The 16,794-nt window shown below is 32.2% G+C and overlaps 1 protein-coding gene across 2 annotated transcripts in view; it reads right to left on the minus strand.

Moving 5' to 3' along the window:
• The window catches only part of LOC145277833 (protein cereblon-like), a 189,422-nt gene extending 177,876 nt beyond the window's left edge, over nucleotides 1-11,546 (minus strand). Inside the window, exon 1 of one of the 2 annotated variants that reach the window (XR_013868213.1) lies at nucleotides 11,377-11,532. Coding sequence is in view for 1 of the 2 variants with exons in the window: in XM_080129748.1 (XP_079985874.1) it covers nucleotides 11,377-11,440 (64 nt within the window). In the remaining variant the exon portion in view is untranslated. Of the gene's footprint in view, nucleotides 1-11,376 lie in introns of both variants that reach the window. The other variant, XM_080129748.1, reaches the window with a different exon arrangement.
• Nucleotides 11,547-16,794: the final 5,248 nt, after the last annotated feature.

Genomic DNA, 16,794 nt, shown 5'->3' on the forward strand with positions numbered 1-16,794 from the left:
AAAATTACAAAAAAATATTTTTATATAAAACATTATTAGACCCAAAGGCTGAAATAAAAACAGAAAAAATTTCATTTTTATTATTTTTTCATCATTTTTATTAGACTTAATGCACGAAATTCGAGGCCACTATATTGCTTTTAAAAGTTGGCCTTTCTAAGGTTTGACGGATTGGTAGGTACCTCCACAGCTGTGTTTAAAACTACAGCATTTTACACAATAATAGCAACATCATCATTTTGTATGTTTTCTATTTTCTGAGTAAATTTCTATGGATTGGCATTGGCGCCATAATGGTTAATGGAAGTAACGTTTTTTTTGCTATCGGATTTTCATATTTTACATTATAAAACAAAAATTTTTTTAACAAACTGCACAGACGAGAGTTAATAAAATAAAAATAATTTTTTTCACGGCTTCTGTTGACACTTATGTATCTAAAGATAGTGTTATTTACAGACCTCCATACTTTTTTGGAAAAAGACACAAAAAAAAAAATAATAAAGATCCCCCTTTATCATTTTAGATAATCAAAACGAATTTTCTTAGGTCGATTTTGAATTTGCAATTTTTATTATATCAAAAGTCATATATTCTATTGTATGATTATATTTTTTTTAATATTGGAAACCTGTTATAAAAAAAGTCTTTGTTTAAACTTCATATCACATAATAATTGAATTTAATATCCTTTAAAGACTTTTTAAAAAATCATTTTTTATAAATTTTGTTTATTTTTGTCATAATTAAAATAATTATATTACAGAGAAAAAAAATTATCAAGAAAGTGTTCATTTGTTTGTTAAACATAATAATATTGATTTTATGTCCAATTTTATTTACAACTTTAAGGTAAATGAAATAAATAATGGGGTTATATATATATATATATATATATATATATATATATATATATATAAAGGGGATTAGAACAGCAGTCTAAAGAGTGTATTTTAATGTAATAGTAAAATCACTAATGTAATTAAAATATAAGAAAAAATAGTGCTTGTTGTAATGCAGATATATAATAAGCTCAATAGGCATATATATCCTAGAGCTATTTTAATATTTAGGGGAGGCGGGGGGTGGGACAATCGACTTATAAAAACAAATGGCAAAACCCTGTAAAGCTGTAGCAGTATCAGAATTTTTGTAGGAATTTTTGACACCCCTAACACGAAACTGCGAATACAATATAAAAATCTCGTAATTTCTCTGTTAAAAGTGGGTTATTTATTTTCTTTATGGATTATACTTCCAAAATAAACTATTACAGTTGTTTTAAAAGTAATAAAAATATTTTTATTTTTTTTTTAAAACAGTAATGAATTTTCCGAACTCAATATTTTTCAATTTTTAAACTCAATATTTTTAAATTTTTAAATTTTAAAAATCTATCAAAATTTTTCTATTGATTCTATTTTTACGATATTTTCAGGGTCAATGTGAAATTTTATGTTCTTTCCAATAAACCGAATATAATATTTTAGACAAACGTTTTTTTTAAATTCACGCCCCCCCATTTTCACGCCCCCCCATTTTCACGCCCCCCCCCCATTTTGAAATGTCTATTAAAAAGTAAATAATTAATTTATGTTTAATAGGTTTATATATCACAAATTGAAGAGAAAAGGTCAATAAATAATATATTCAAATTTAAAACAAAAAAAAAAATCAGTTTTTTAGAAATTTACCTGTAAAGTCCGAAGTTTAAAACCTTATTTTATAAGAACACATTTTTTCTTTTTGTCTTTTTTTTTTTTTTTTTAATGAAACCTTGGTCCTTGCTCCTTTAATTGAAAAAAAAATTAGGGCTTGAATTACATTTTTCGAGGAGTTATAAGCTTAGAAAGATAGGGGGTCGAATAATTTACGCCTCTCATTTTGAAATGTCTATTAAAAAGTAAATAATTAATTTATGTTTAATAGGTTTATATATCACAAATTGAAGAGAAAAGGTCAATAAATAATATATTCAAATTTAAAACAAAAAAAAAAATCAGTTTTTTAGAAATTTACCTGTAAAGTCCGAAGTTTAAAACCTTTTTAAAAAAAAAAAAACACATTGTTTTTTTTTTTTTTTTTTTTTAATAAAACCTTGGTCCTTACTCCTTTAATTGAAAAAAAAAATTAGGGCTTGAATTACATTTTTCGAGGAGTTATAAGCTTGGAAAGATGGGGTGGAATTATTCACTATTTTCACGAAATTTCTGACACTGCTAGTAAAGCTGTTAATTTTAAAGGATTTTTTTCTAGAGGGTGGAAAGTCGATTGTCTGCCCTTGTTGATCCTACATTCCCGACAGCCAAGAGGTGTAGTTAGCAGCATATCTTTCAAAATGGAATATAGTGTCAAGTAATTCTCTTATAATATTTGATTTTCTTAAAAAAAAAAAACTATTTGATCGATTTACATGATTTTTGGAATATGACATCTTCATGCGGTGACAGGTACATACATTATAAAGATTTTTCTTGAAAGAAAAATTTTTATAGACCCGACTGTAGATAAGTACCAACAATTTTTAGAAGGGCCATCTATATATATAAAAGACAAAATGCTCATGAGAGTTTTTGTATCTCCGGGCTTCTCTGGGGTCGTTACTATCGCTTAGAACTGTTTATATACCCGCCAGAGAATATTATCTAGGATTTGCGAACGCGCGTTGCGTCTAGATTTATTTACAGCGACTTTTACAAAATTATTGTTATTTCGGCTTCTCATGTGTTGATTCGGCTTTTTCGTTTATACAAAAAAGCCGAATCAACACGTGAGAAGCCGAAACTGATGTGAAACTAATGAGCAGTTCTTGGCTACGGGCTGAGAACGTCCAGAAAGCGATGGACGTTTGGTCAACAACAACAGACGCTTTCATTTGGACACTTCCCTAATAAAGAGGGAACTGGTTTTCCCCAACATGTTGGGGAAACAAAACCCGACAAAGGTGGGTAAAAAAAAAAACCCAAAAGAACTATTCCACAGTTAAAATTAAGTGCGGAATTAAATTCCGCACGTACCTGCCACTTGTGCAGTTATGAACGTTTCATCCACTGTGGTATGATGTTTGACCTCATTACACAAGCACCTGTCACATCACTTTTTAATGATTTTAATTTACACATTCTCAGTTCTCTGCCATCGTAGTATGGCGGTAAGTCCTCAGCCTATTAACCTCAAGGGTTCGGGTTCGAGCCTACATACCTACCAAAACTTTTTTTTTCTTTTACACCTTCAAACACCCGAGCAACGCTGGGTACCCCGCCCGCTAGTTTATATATATAAAAGGCAGAATGTGTGTGCACATATTTTGTATGTCCGGCAAAGGCTTTCTTTCGGGGGGGGGGGGTCTCCATGGGATTACTATTTCTTGCAACTTTTTATATATCATATATATATTGTATATTTTTTCTATACTGTATATATATTCTAATACCTATGGTTTGCGAACCCATATCGCGTCTAGATTTATTTACATCGACTTTATAAAATTCTACCTATTTTGGCTCCCCTTGTATGTGTTCGGCTTTTTTGTATAAAAGCAAAACTAATCTGAAGCGAAGGCAGTGTTCCTGGCTTTCGTGCCGGGAATGTCCAGAAAGCAATAAAGCTTTGATCAATGTGGGGGAAACACCTTATATCAGACAATTGCTATTCATTCCCTCCTACCCAACATCTTGTGGGGGGGGGTAGTAGGCAGGCAGGCTCGAACCTGTACTGCGAAGGAGGAAAAGAATGAAAAAAAGAGGATAGTGAATTAAATGGCACAAGGACGAAATAAAAAAAAATGAATAACTACCTCACAGCCTAATTTGATGAATAAACAAACCCCAAAAACTGCCTCACAGTAAAACTTAAGTGCGGGATATCATTCCCTGAATGGCGTGATATTTTACCTCATTAAATTCACACACCTAATTGAGTTTTTAATCTTTAAATTCAAACGTTTTTCTGTTACTCTAACTTGCTGGCCGAGCAGGTTTTTTCACACCTTATTTTCCACCTTCACCTCAAGGCTTCTGGTTCGATCCTACCTACCAAAACTTTTTTTTTTATTTTTGTTTTACCGATTTTATAAAGAAGTTTAACATTGTTTTTTTTTTTATCATATTTGTTTTGATCTATCCCCCCTCCTCCGCAACACACACACACCTCCAAACACCCAAGCACCTCCGCTAGTCTATAATATAAAAGCAAAAATGTGTGTGTTTGTGCATTTTTTCTGTATGTCCGGCAAAGGGTTTTGGAGAGGAGGGCGCTCCGGGTGGTTACTCTTTCTTAGAAACTTTTATATGGTACCTAGATTATAATATCTACGATTTACGAAAGGGGGTGGTTTATATTTTTTATTTGGGTGACTTTTACACGCTATTTTTGCAGTATTTCTTAGTCTCTGTGTGTTTATTTGGCTTTTCCGTATATAAGCGAAAGTGAACCCGTAGCAAAATAAGCCTCCCTGACACTCGTACTCAGGACATCCAGAAAGCAACATATTGGGGGAAACGCAGACACTGGCTTGCAGCCAAAGTTAAGTTTCACCATATGGCAAGATGTTTAATCTCATTAAATTCACACACCTGTCATTTAAGTTTTTAATTATTAAATTAAAATGCTTTTCATTCCTCTCCCTCCTTGGTCTAGCGGGTAAGATACCAGGTTTTTTCTCCTTTCTTTTCCCCCTTCGTGTCAAGACTTCGGGTTCGAGCCTACCTTCCTATCAAAACCTCCAAAACACCCGAGCACGCCCGCTAGTCTATATATATAAAAGGCAAAAGTGGCGTGCGCGTTTTTGTATGTCCAAGAAAGGCTTTTTTCAGGGGGGAGTTACTATTTTTTACAACTTTTTATATACTCCCTAGATCATAATATCTACGATTTGCAAACGGACATTGTGTCTATATTTATTTTGATCGACTTTTATAAAATTTGCACTATTCCTTCCTCTTGCATGTTTTTCGTATAAAAGCGAAACTAAATCGAGAGCGAAGTCAGCTTTTCGGCCTTCTGTGCCAGGACGTCCAGAAAGCAATCAACTTTGATCAATCTGGAGGAAACCCCTCATATCAGACAATTGCTATTCATTTAAACACTCTTTTAGGTTTTCCTCAAAATCGTGCGGAACAAATAAATGAAATGGCGGAAAGCTGAACTGGCCTCCAGCCAATGTTTGTTGGCAAGTCAACTTTTTGATTGACATCCTAAATTTTCCTATGGCTTTGTAGCGTAGTGGTAAAAGTTCACATTTTCTTTCACTTTTCTTTCCACCTTCGCATCACAAGTTCAAGCCTGCCTGCCTACTAACACTTTTTTTTTTGCTCATCACACACCTCCAAACACCAGGGCAATGCCAGGCACCCCTGCTAGTCTATTATATAAATCTCACCTGTCTGTTTAAATGTATGTATGTGTGTATGTATAAGTGTGAGTCTTATTAACAAACTTTTTATTTAAAAAAAAAAAATAAATAAAAAGCCCAGGCGTTTTAGTACTGATCTGTTGGATTTTTGTTTTCATCTGATTCCTATGTCCATTTATTTGTAAAGTTGCACAAATACTTCAACAAGTGACTGTCTCTTCTACAAATTGTTTGTTTTGGGTTGTTTTTTTTTTGTATTCATGTCAAACTCATTGAATTGTACCATTCACCTTCATCCTGATCATTGAGGATTTATGACTTTTGGAACACTCTTTCATGTGTATTTTACATGTATGTATATGTGTACGTGTGTATATGCATATGTATGTACATGCGTATATGTGTGCCTCTTTGTGTGTATGTTTGCATGTGTTAATGTTTGCATGTGTGTGTACATGCGTATGTATGTATGCGTGCATTCTGTATGTATGCATGCATGTGTTTATTTCCATGTGCATGTGAGGTGGTGAAGGCAACACCTCTAGGAAAAGCAAATCTCTGATTTAAAAAACCATAAAGCAGGAGACACGTACCCGCATTAAGCTGGTCTGCAGTTTAACTTGTTGCTGGCTATCTTGCTCTTGCTTATTGCTGAATCTCAACATTTTGAACCGAGAGAGATTTAGCTGTCATACAAAGCTAAAAATCTGTAACATCATCTTTGTAGACATACTCCCTCAGGCATTTGTCTATAAAAAATAGTCCTGTGGCGATGGAAAAGTTGTGACACGTGTAGCCCGAAAAAAATAGTCCTGTGGCGATGGAAAAGTTGTGACACGTGTAGGCCCGAAATGCTGGAAGCATATAATAATTGATCTACCATCATCATATGTATCTATGTATATATATGTATGTTTATATATGTACATGTGTATGTATATATGTATGTGTGTATATATGTTTATGTGTGTTTGTATGTTTGTTACACATGGCGATAAAGAGGGGGGAATTAAGTAATAAGCATGAAAGGAAATTCATGACAAAAGCAAATGTTTAAAAGGGAATTTACAAGAAAACAAAAAAAATATTTATCACACATGTGACATGGATAAAAAAAAAAAACCGAATAGGGACACGAGGACGAACACAGTAAAAATGCGAGAAAAAACGAACACAGACGCCAGTGACAACGTTTCAAAATTAACTTTATTATAACAATTTAAACTATTGTAGGGAGGGGATGAGATTAAATAAGATAAAAAAAATTATAAAGATGGGGAAGGGGTATCTTATTCTAATATAATCAAAGGAAATGTAAACGAAAATGTATTCTTAAACAATAACAAAGAAAAAAAATGGCAAAACGCAGCACCCACCAATTCAATACATGAGGGAGGAGTATGTGGAGAGATAACTTACAATCTTTACTTTTTTTTCTTTCACTTTTACAGGGAGTTTAGCCGCCGTTTTGTTCACTTCAGGCGACCGTTCATAATATGCGATATTCCTGTATAGTATCCATCCAATGTTTTGGTTATTTTTGGAGTGTCATGTCTCTTGTGTTCGTGGAGTTAACATTCTATATTTCGACGACGCTGGCTTATTCTCCCAGGCATTATCTCTCTTCTTTCGTTGTTGATGGGAAGGGGGGGTCTGGAGGGAGGGTCGACATCGGTTTGTTCTCTGTCGTTTGGTGGAGTGGAAATTTTTCCACGGCTGCTCAGCGCGATGCCTCGGTGGAGTGTGTTGTACCAAAATGTCTCTTTCCCTCTCTCTTCTTTATGCATTTCTTACCCTCTCTTTTCTTTTTTTGTTGCTTAACAACTAGCAGGGGTCATAAAGTGTGTCACCTCGCTTGCTGATTCACCCGCTGAACGTCTTTCTCACCTCTCTCTTTTTCTATACTCCCTCTCTTTCTCCTATATTTTTTCTCTTTCTTCTATACTCTCTCAGTTTCTTTTTTTCATTAGCGACAATCAAACAACAAAAAAACTATACATTTTTGTCGGCCTAAAAATTAGATTTCAAAATTTTCTTAAAACACATAATCCAATTTAAGGATTATGTCACAATGTTTGTGTGTGTATGTATGCATATGTATATATGCATATATATGTATGTGTATGTATATGTAGGTAAATGTATGTGTATGTGTGCATATGTGTATGTATTTGTATATGTATATATATGTGTGTATATATGTGTATGCATATGTATATATGTATGTTTATAGATATATATATATATATATATATATATATATATATATATATATATGCATGTATACCAATGACTGTCTTCAGTGTCATGTTTGCTTGAGCGCGTGAATTCGCCGACAGGACTAAATAAGTCATTTTCGGGCTCATGGACTTTCAGTGTCTGAGGGAGTGGCACTCGTCTGACAAGACGTTGCAATCATCATGTATGCCTAAAACTTTTGACAGAGGCAACAGATTTTCACGAGATCAGTATTGTTTTGAAGCTCGACTCTTCAGACGACAAATATCGAAAAATTGGCCAAAAACATTAATTCCTTCACCCTCAACTGGGCATTTTTCTACAAGCTTTTTCTGCTGATATTTTCGAAAGTTATCCCCTCTTTTCGAGTGACTAGACTTAATTTAAACCTTCGCCACTTCCAGTATAGCGATGGACGCAACAGTAAAGGCATCACATTTTTTTCATGTTCGATTCCTCCTTCGCGGTATGGGTTCGAGCTACCTGCCTACTCCCACTTTTTTTTTTTTTTTTTTTTTTTTTTGCGCTCAACATACACCTCCAAACACTCGGGCACCAAGGCTATTATATAAAGGGCAAAATGAGCGCGAGCATTTGTGTATGTTCACAAAAGCTTTTTGGGTGGGGATTCTCGCATCGGTTAGATTCCGCAAGAAGTTATTGCATACTTCCTAGAACATAATATCTTAGATTCGCAAACAGACATCGTCTCTATCTTTTTTTGATTGAGTTAAACAAAATTCCCACCGTGCTGTCGTGTCAGCTGTCTGTTTGTCTTTTTCGTATAAATAAAGCAAAACTATTAGAACAAAAAAGCTACCTGGCCCTAGCCTTCGGGCAAAGCAACGTTCATTTCTGCGTGTGCGTTGTGACTCCTATGATTCTTAACTTAATTACCAACTCATTGAATTCAACATCTGCTTTTGCCCTATGATTAGCAAGGAAGATTAATTACCTTACATTTTCGAGTTCGAGCCCACTTTTAAAAAAAAAATTTTTTTTTTATTTCGTCTTTGTGCCAATAGTTAATTACCAACTCATTTAATTCACTATTCTCTTTTTTTCACATTCTTTTCCTCCTTCGCAGTACAGGTTCGAGTTTGTCTGCCTACTAGCACTTTTTTTTTTTTTTTTCAACACACACCTCCAACCAAGGCTAATCTATTATATAAAGTGCAAAATGGGCACAAGCGTTTGTGTATGTCCACGAAAGCTTTTTGGGTGGGGGTTCTTGCATCGGTTAGATTCCGCAAGAAGTTTTCGCATACGTCCCAGATCGGGCAATGCCAGGCATCCAGGCTAGTTTAATATGTTAACAAAATTTGGAGAATATTAAAATGGCTTCAGCGTTCTTCACTTATCGGTAAAAAAACGACAAATTTGTTTTTTGAAAAAAAAATAAAAAAACTACTTGATCAAGTTTTGTGAGTTTTGGAATATACCCCTGCCCTGCGCTATTTTTAAATAGTTTTTTCGGGTTACATTCAAGTTTCACGATATCTTTTTTCACCAAACAATTTGATAAATTCAATTGTTTGGTGAAAGATGGCTTTCGAAGTAATAACGTTATTTCAGCACGTTACCAAAATGCACAAATAACATTTTTTTTTTTTAATTAAACATAAAAATAGAACTTTTATAATAAAATATGGTATTTTTTTACGACCTGCCCCACTCCCAACCTCCACATATTAAGAACGGCTTTCGGAATAAACACCCCCAACCTCGAAAGCATGGGGAATTTGGGGTGGAGGGAGTATTCCGAAAGCCGTTCTTAACATGAGGAGGTTAGGGGTGTTTATACTATACTGGGGCAGGTCGTAAAAAATACCTAAAATATGATACTTCCACAGTTTATCGCCGGATATGGAGACGCCATTTTTTTTTTCGGGTACCTGTCGTCAAAATCAGAGGGAGAAATCAGTATTTTGAACTATGACTGAAGCATGAAATAAATAACAAAAAATTAAACTAGATAATTCTTCAGGAAAGAACTAATTATTACGTGCGCCAACGTAGTATAAACACCTCCAACCTCCTCATGGGGTTTGTATTACTGTACACATAGATTCGAAAAAGTTGTCAAAAAACAAATATATAACAAATAAATGTTATCAAAGGCAAGATAAGTTACTTTTCTACCAAATTGGATATATTTTTCGTGTTTTTATTCAATGTAACATGTTTATTCAGCTCGAAAACCATACAGTGTTTACCGATGTATTGGAACATTCAAGATGGCGTCTGATTCTCTCTTTAACACGGTAAGTTTAGGAAAAGATGTTATAAATAAAAAAACGGATAAAATACTGTTAAAAACTCGCTCAATATATGTTACCATGACATAGGTTGACATATATTCGGCGGGTTTTTAATAGTATTTTGTATAGTTTTTTTTTATTTATAACATCTTTTTCCAAACGTACGGTGTTAAAGAGGGTGTGAGACGCCATCTTGAATTTTCGTACATCGGTAAACACTGTATGGTTTTCGAGCTGAATAAATATGTTACATTGAATAAAAACACAAAAAATATATCCAGTTTGGTAGAAAAGTAACTTATCTTGCCTTTGATAACATTTATTTGTTATATATTTGTTTTTTGACAACTTTTTCGAATCAATCTATGCGTACAGTAATACAAACCCCATATTTGTTTTTTAACAACTTTTTCGAATCTATGAGTATAGTAAAACAAACACGACTATTTGAATAAAACTTCTATTTTTATATTTGCATAAAAAAAAAAAAAAAAGATACATTATATACTGTTTTGGTCATCTGTACCTACACATTTGTCTGACGTCACTTCCGCCGAATGGCTTTGTAAACAAAAAAATGCGGTGTTTAACTAAAACTGTGGACTTTGAGTTGGGCATTCTTCTGATTTACCGAATTATTATTTGTCAACTAATAATTTTAATTTAAAAATTCGAATAAAACTGTACATACTTGCAGCGTAAGTGAATCGAGCTGCCGTCGTCGACTTGCTAGTTAAGTCCTAAATACTTTCACTTGTTTATACTCTGTTTTATAATAAATTGAGAACTTCTTCTCGACAACAATCGATAAGTTGCTTCATCGAATTAATATTTTGTTTTCTAATTTACATTAATTACTTATAAATAATTATGTAAATTAGAAAACAACAATAATCGGATGTTATGGGGACGTTCCAATTAACATTAACTATGTGGTGGAAAAAGTTGTTTTGCTATTATTTTATTGGTAAACATGGACGGCGTAAATGTAACTGCTACGTGAAACTACGAAAAGGATAAATTTCATTTAAACCAGTTTTTAAATAAATACCATTTTACAAACACGGTAGAATTGGTCCCCCTTTCCATTGCCAATAAAAATAAACAAATATTTTCAATAATCTGGCTCTAAACGTGGTAACCCGAAGAGTTTTATTTGTATAAAATAAATAAAACTCTCCAGGTTAGCACGTTTAGAGCCAGATTATTGAAAATAAAATAAAAATAAAATCTCTTTAAAAGACAAAACCGATGTTGTAAAAAAACATGTTAGGTGTTAAAAAAAAAAAATGCGCAATTCAATTCGTATTTACAAATAAAACGTCCCAAATTTTACCTAAAATATATTCATACTTCAACTTGTTCAGTATTCGATTTTACGACACAACAAAGAATGCAAAAAAAAAAAAATCAAAATTAATTTCATAGAATAGTGACAAAGAGAAACGCATTTTGTTTACTGATGAGTCAGCAGATTTTTTTTTTTTTCCATATAAAGAAATGTCTAGAAAATTGGAACCATACCGCTATCTGAATGGACCATAGCATCCAAATCAGCTATCAACAACGGTCGCAGCTCATCCGCCATAATGCACTGGATGACCCTGCATCACGTGACACCAAAACATGCAGCGCATAAAACAAACGAAGTTTTCTTTGTGTGTGTGTGTGTGTGTTTCATCATAGAAAGTAGATAACTGGTAAGTATAATTACTAGCGGGACCTGTGGAAATTCCCCAGCAGCATTTTTTATATGCAATATATTGTTGCTGGGCATGCTGTGAGCGTTCTGTTCAGCATGAATGAAGGCACAATCATATTATTCTACTTTTTTATTAAAACTGTACTGCCCCCTTACTAAAATAATAACTTAATCCTGGGCTGTACACCACTAGCAGTATCAGAATTTTTGTAGGAATTTTTGACACCCCTAACACGAAACTGCGAATACAATATAAAAATCTCGTAATTTCTCTGTTAAAAGTGGGTTATTTATTTTCTTTATGGATTATACTTCCAAAATAAACTATTACAGTTGTTTTAAAAGTAATAAAAATATTTTTATTTTTTTTTTAAAACAGTAATGAATTTTCCGAACTCAATATTTTTCAATTTTTAAACTCAATATTTTTAAATTTTTAAATTTTAAAAATCTATCAAAATTTTTCTATTGATTCTATTTTTACGATATTTTCAGGGTCAATGTGAAATTTTATGTTCTTTCCAATAAACCGAATATAATATTTTAGACAAACGTTTTTTTTAAATTCACGCCCCCCCATTTTCACGCCCCCCCCCCATTTTGAAATGTCTATTAAAAAGTAAATAATTAATTTATGTTTAATAGGTTTATATATCACAAATTGAAGAGAAAAGGTCAATAAATAATATATTCAAATTTAAAACAAAAAAAAAATCAGTTTTTTAGAAATTTACCTGTAAACTGTACTACACCACACCGGTCAATTAACTAACATTTTATCATTTTTTCATAATTATTGAATATCTTACTATGTTCGAAAATAATTTTTCATAATTTCAACCCTCATTATCGCCCCTCCCTTTACTAAAATAAACAATTTGATATATTGTATCGACTGATTATTTTATAAAAAAAACACAACTATCAATTAACTCACATTTCATCCTTTTTAATAATTCTTGTATATGGTACTAATTTTGACAATAATTTTTCATCACTTAAACTCACCATATCGCACACCTTACTAAAATAATAACTTTGATATATTGTCTAGGCTGATTATTTCATTACAAACACACACATCAATCAACTCACATTTCATCCATTTTCGTAATTCTTGGATATGTTACTAATTTCAACAATATTTTTTTATAATTTAAACCAACGTTGTCGCCCAACCTTACTAAAATAATAACTTTGATACATTTGCTGGGCTGATTATTTCATTACAAACACACTTATCAGTTAACCTCTATTTCATCATTTTTCATAATTCTTGGGTATGTTACTAATTTCGACAATCAGTTTTCATAATTTATCACCATATTATCGCCCCCTTCCTTAATAAAATAATAACTTTGAAATATTGTCTGGGCTTATTATTTTATTACAAACACACTAATGCATGACATCACATTTAATCATTTTTCATAATTCTTGAATATGTTACTAATTTCGACAATCATTTTTCATATTTTTAACCCAGATTTTCGCCCTTCCCTCTATACTAAATAATAACTTTGATATATTGCCTAGGCTGATTATTTCCTTACAAACACACCAATCAACTAATATTTCATCATTTATTCGTAATTCCTGGATATGTTACTAATTTCGACAATAATTTTTCATAATTAAAGCCCTTCTTATCTCCTTCCCCTTTACTTATAAAATAACTTTGATATATTGTCTAGGCTAATTATTTTATTATAAACACACCAATCAATTAAATCACATTTTGTCATTTTTTGTAATTCTTGGATATGTTACTAATTTCGACAATAATGTCTTATAATTTAAACCATCCTCGTCGCTCTCTCTTACTAAAAAAATTACTTTGATATATTGTCTGAGCTGATTATTTCATAAAAAACACAAGTATCAATTAACTCACACTTCATCATTTTTTCTTAATTCTTGGATATGTTACTAATTTCGATAATTTTTTAAAATATTTTTAACCCACATTATCAACCCCCCACTACTAAAATAATAACTTTGATATATTATCTGGGATGATTATTTCATTTCAAACACACAAATCAATTAACTCACATTTCATCATTTTTCATAATTCTTGGATATGTTACTAATGTCGGCAATCATTTTTCATCATTTTAACCCACATCATCTCCCCACTTACTAAAATAATAACTTTGATGTATTGTCTGGTCTGATTATTTCATTGCAAACACACTAATGCATTAAATAACATATTATCATTTTTCATAATTCTTGGATATGTTACTAATTTCGACAATTATTTTTCATAATTTAAACCATCCTTATCGCCCTCTGTTACTAACATAATTACTTTGATATATTTCCTGGGCTGATTATTTTATTATAAACACACAATCGATTAACTCGCATTTAATCTTTGTTCATAATCCTGGATGTGTTACTAATTTCGACAATAATTTTTATAATTAAAAACCCACATTATGCCTCTCTCTCCTACTTATATAATATATTTGATATATTGTCTGGGCTTATTATATCATTACAAACATACCAATCAGGTAACTCACATTTCATCATTTTTCATAATTCTTGGATATGTTACTAATTTCGACAATAATTTTCATAACTTTAACCCACTATGTCGCCTCCCATTACTTAAATAATAACTTTGATATATTGCCTGGGCTGATTATTTCATTACAAACAAATCAATCAATTCTAGGTATTCTCATAGTATATATGTTTCACCTATCATATCCAATCCCGGGTGACGCCACATATTCTGCTAATATATATCGTTCACCTATCTCATTTGATCCCAGGCGACGCTGGGTATTTTGCTACTATATGTTTTCCACGTATGTCATTCAATACTGAGCGACGCTTTCTGATAGTATATATTTGCACATCTCATTCAATCCCGGGACTTACTTCATGTCCGCCACCCCACTGTTGAAAATATACATTGAATAATGTAATATTTTAATCGTAAACTGTTTCAGCCATTTCCGGGACTGACTTTATATCCCCCAACCCACTTCTAAAAATATACATGAAATAATGTAATGTCTAAATAGTAACCTGTTTCAGCCATTTCCGGGACTGACTTTATATCCCCAACCACTGCTAAAAATATACATGAAATAATGTAATGTCTAAATAGTAAACTGTTTCAGCCATTTCTGGAATTGACTTATAATCCCCAACCCACTGTTGAAAATATACATGAAATAAAGTAATGTATAAATCGTAAACTTTTTCAGACATTTCCGAGACCGACTTCTTATCTCCCATCCTACTGTTAAAAATATACATTAAATAAAGTAATGTCCAAAACGTAAATGGTTGCAGCCATTTCCGGAACTGACTTCATATTTCCCACCCCAATGTTAAAAATTTACATTAAATAAAGTGATGTGTAATGCGTAAACGGTTTCACCCATTTTCAGGACTGATTTAATATCCCTCACCCCACTGTTAAAAATATACATGAAATAAAGTAATGTTTAAATCGTAAATGGTTTAAGTAATTTCCGGGATTGACTTCATATCTCGTAACCCACTGTTTAAAATATACTTGAAATAAAGTAATGTTTAAATCAAAAACTGTTTCAGCAGCTTTTCGAAAGTAATACATAAAAAGATTAACACGGTTAGAGATTAGGCAACCATTGCTACAACACGAATTTCTGAGTGTGGTATCAGTTTCAGCATTCCAGTGACTTAAATCCTCCCTTTTTGGTCTTTGTTAATGGAGGAGAAATTCTTCATTACTGATACAATTCTTATTTTTGTTATTGACCAGAGTGCCCCTTTTGGGGAGCTGGTTTCCCCCTAAATTTTTAACCGACCTCATGTTCAATTCCGCCCTTGTGGGAAGGCAAGTAAACAAAAAAAAAAATAATCAGAACGGACATTTTCCAGGGCATTTTATAATTAATCAGAAGTGACATTTCCAGGGCATTTTGTAATTAAATCAGAAATAACTTTTTTCCGGTTACTTTTTTAATATTAAAACTTTGTTATGGTATATTGATTTTACATCAGTAAAATCACCCAGTAGGTGTGGGATGTCTCGATGATAAACCAGTCATAAACTTAAAGGACAATATTTAAAAGTCGGGTGTTTATTTTTAGCTTTCCAATAAGGTTGCCAGGTTGGCTTTTTAAGACGGAATTTGGCCTTTTTTGAAGTTCTTCAAAAATTGTATTGTTCCTTTTTTAAGATCTTGCTTTTGATTAAATTAATCAGCACTTGTGCGTATGTACAACTTATTAGGTTTTCAGTTTGGACATTTGGAGAGTGCATAGTAGGGGCACACAACTGCAATTTAAGAATTCCCTAAGGATTTCTCTGAAAATAGTCCTTACAACACTGAATGGTAACACTTAGAATATGCGCAGTAAAAATAAAAAATAGTTTTGACTTTATTACGAAAATGTAAAATTTTGAAAGAAAAAAATAGTTTTTTCAAAATTCGAATATATGCATGTATGCATGTTTTATTAAAAATAAAAAATGCCTATTTTTTTTTAAAGTAAAAGTATTTTGTTTAATTTATTTTAATTCAATAAATGTGTAACGAATACTTTATGTTCATGTTTTATTAAAAATTTAAAAAATTCTCTATTTTGTTAAAAAAACAAACAAACTTTACTTTGTGCTATAAGTTTCTTATATTTATTAAAAAAAAAAACTTTCCCAACAAAAAACAAACACATGCATTAAAAAATTTCAGAATTCTGGCTTTGTTACGAAAAAAGAAAAAAAAAATTTTTTTTCCATTTTTGATTCGGTCCTAAAATTGCTTTTGTCTGACCCTGCTATGCCCAACTGGAAACTAAAAAGGTTGTATTAATGCACAAGTACCAGACGAGTGCTGATTAGGATGAGCTTTGCAGCTTCATATGTGATGTTCCGTGGGGTCTTATTTTTGATATACTGCTGCTAAGGAGTTACTGACTAGTTTCTTGTTGAAATTAACACCATTCTTCATCATCAGTTTCAAACCAAACTTCATTCTCCTCCCTGGTTTTCATCTATTTGCGCTTTTGTCATTACCCATCATGATAATTACTTCAATCAATATCGTCAAGATGGTTCTGAGGCTTCCAGACAATCCTACAGAACAACTAGCAATGCATGCAAGAGAGCAATTTCTGAAGCTAAGTCTGGCTATTCTCAAAGGATTTGTGACTCATTTCAAAAGATCAGCTCTTGTGATTTTTGGAGATTCTATAATAGTGTAGTTAATAGTGGAAGGTCTGCTATTTCT

This window comes from Euprymna scolopes, chromosome 6 (genome assembly GCF_053919585.1).
Source record: "Euprymna scolopes isolate OS-2025 chromosome 6, ASM5391958v1, whole genome shotgun sequence".
NCBI lineage: Eukaryota > Metazoa > Mollusca > Cephalopoda > Sepiida > Sepiolidae > Euprymna > Euprymna scolopes.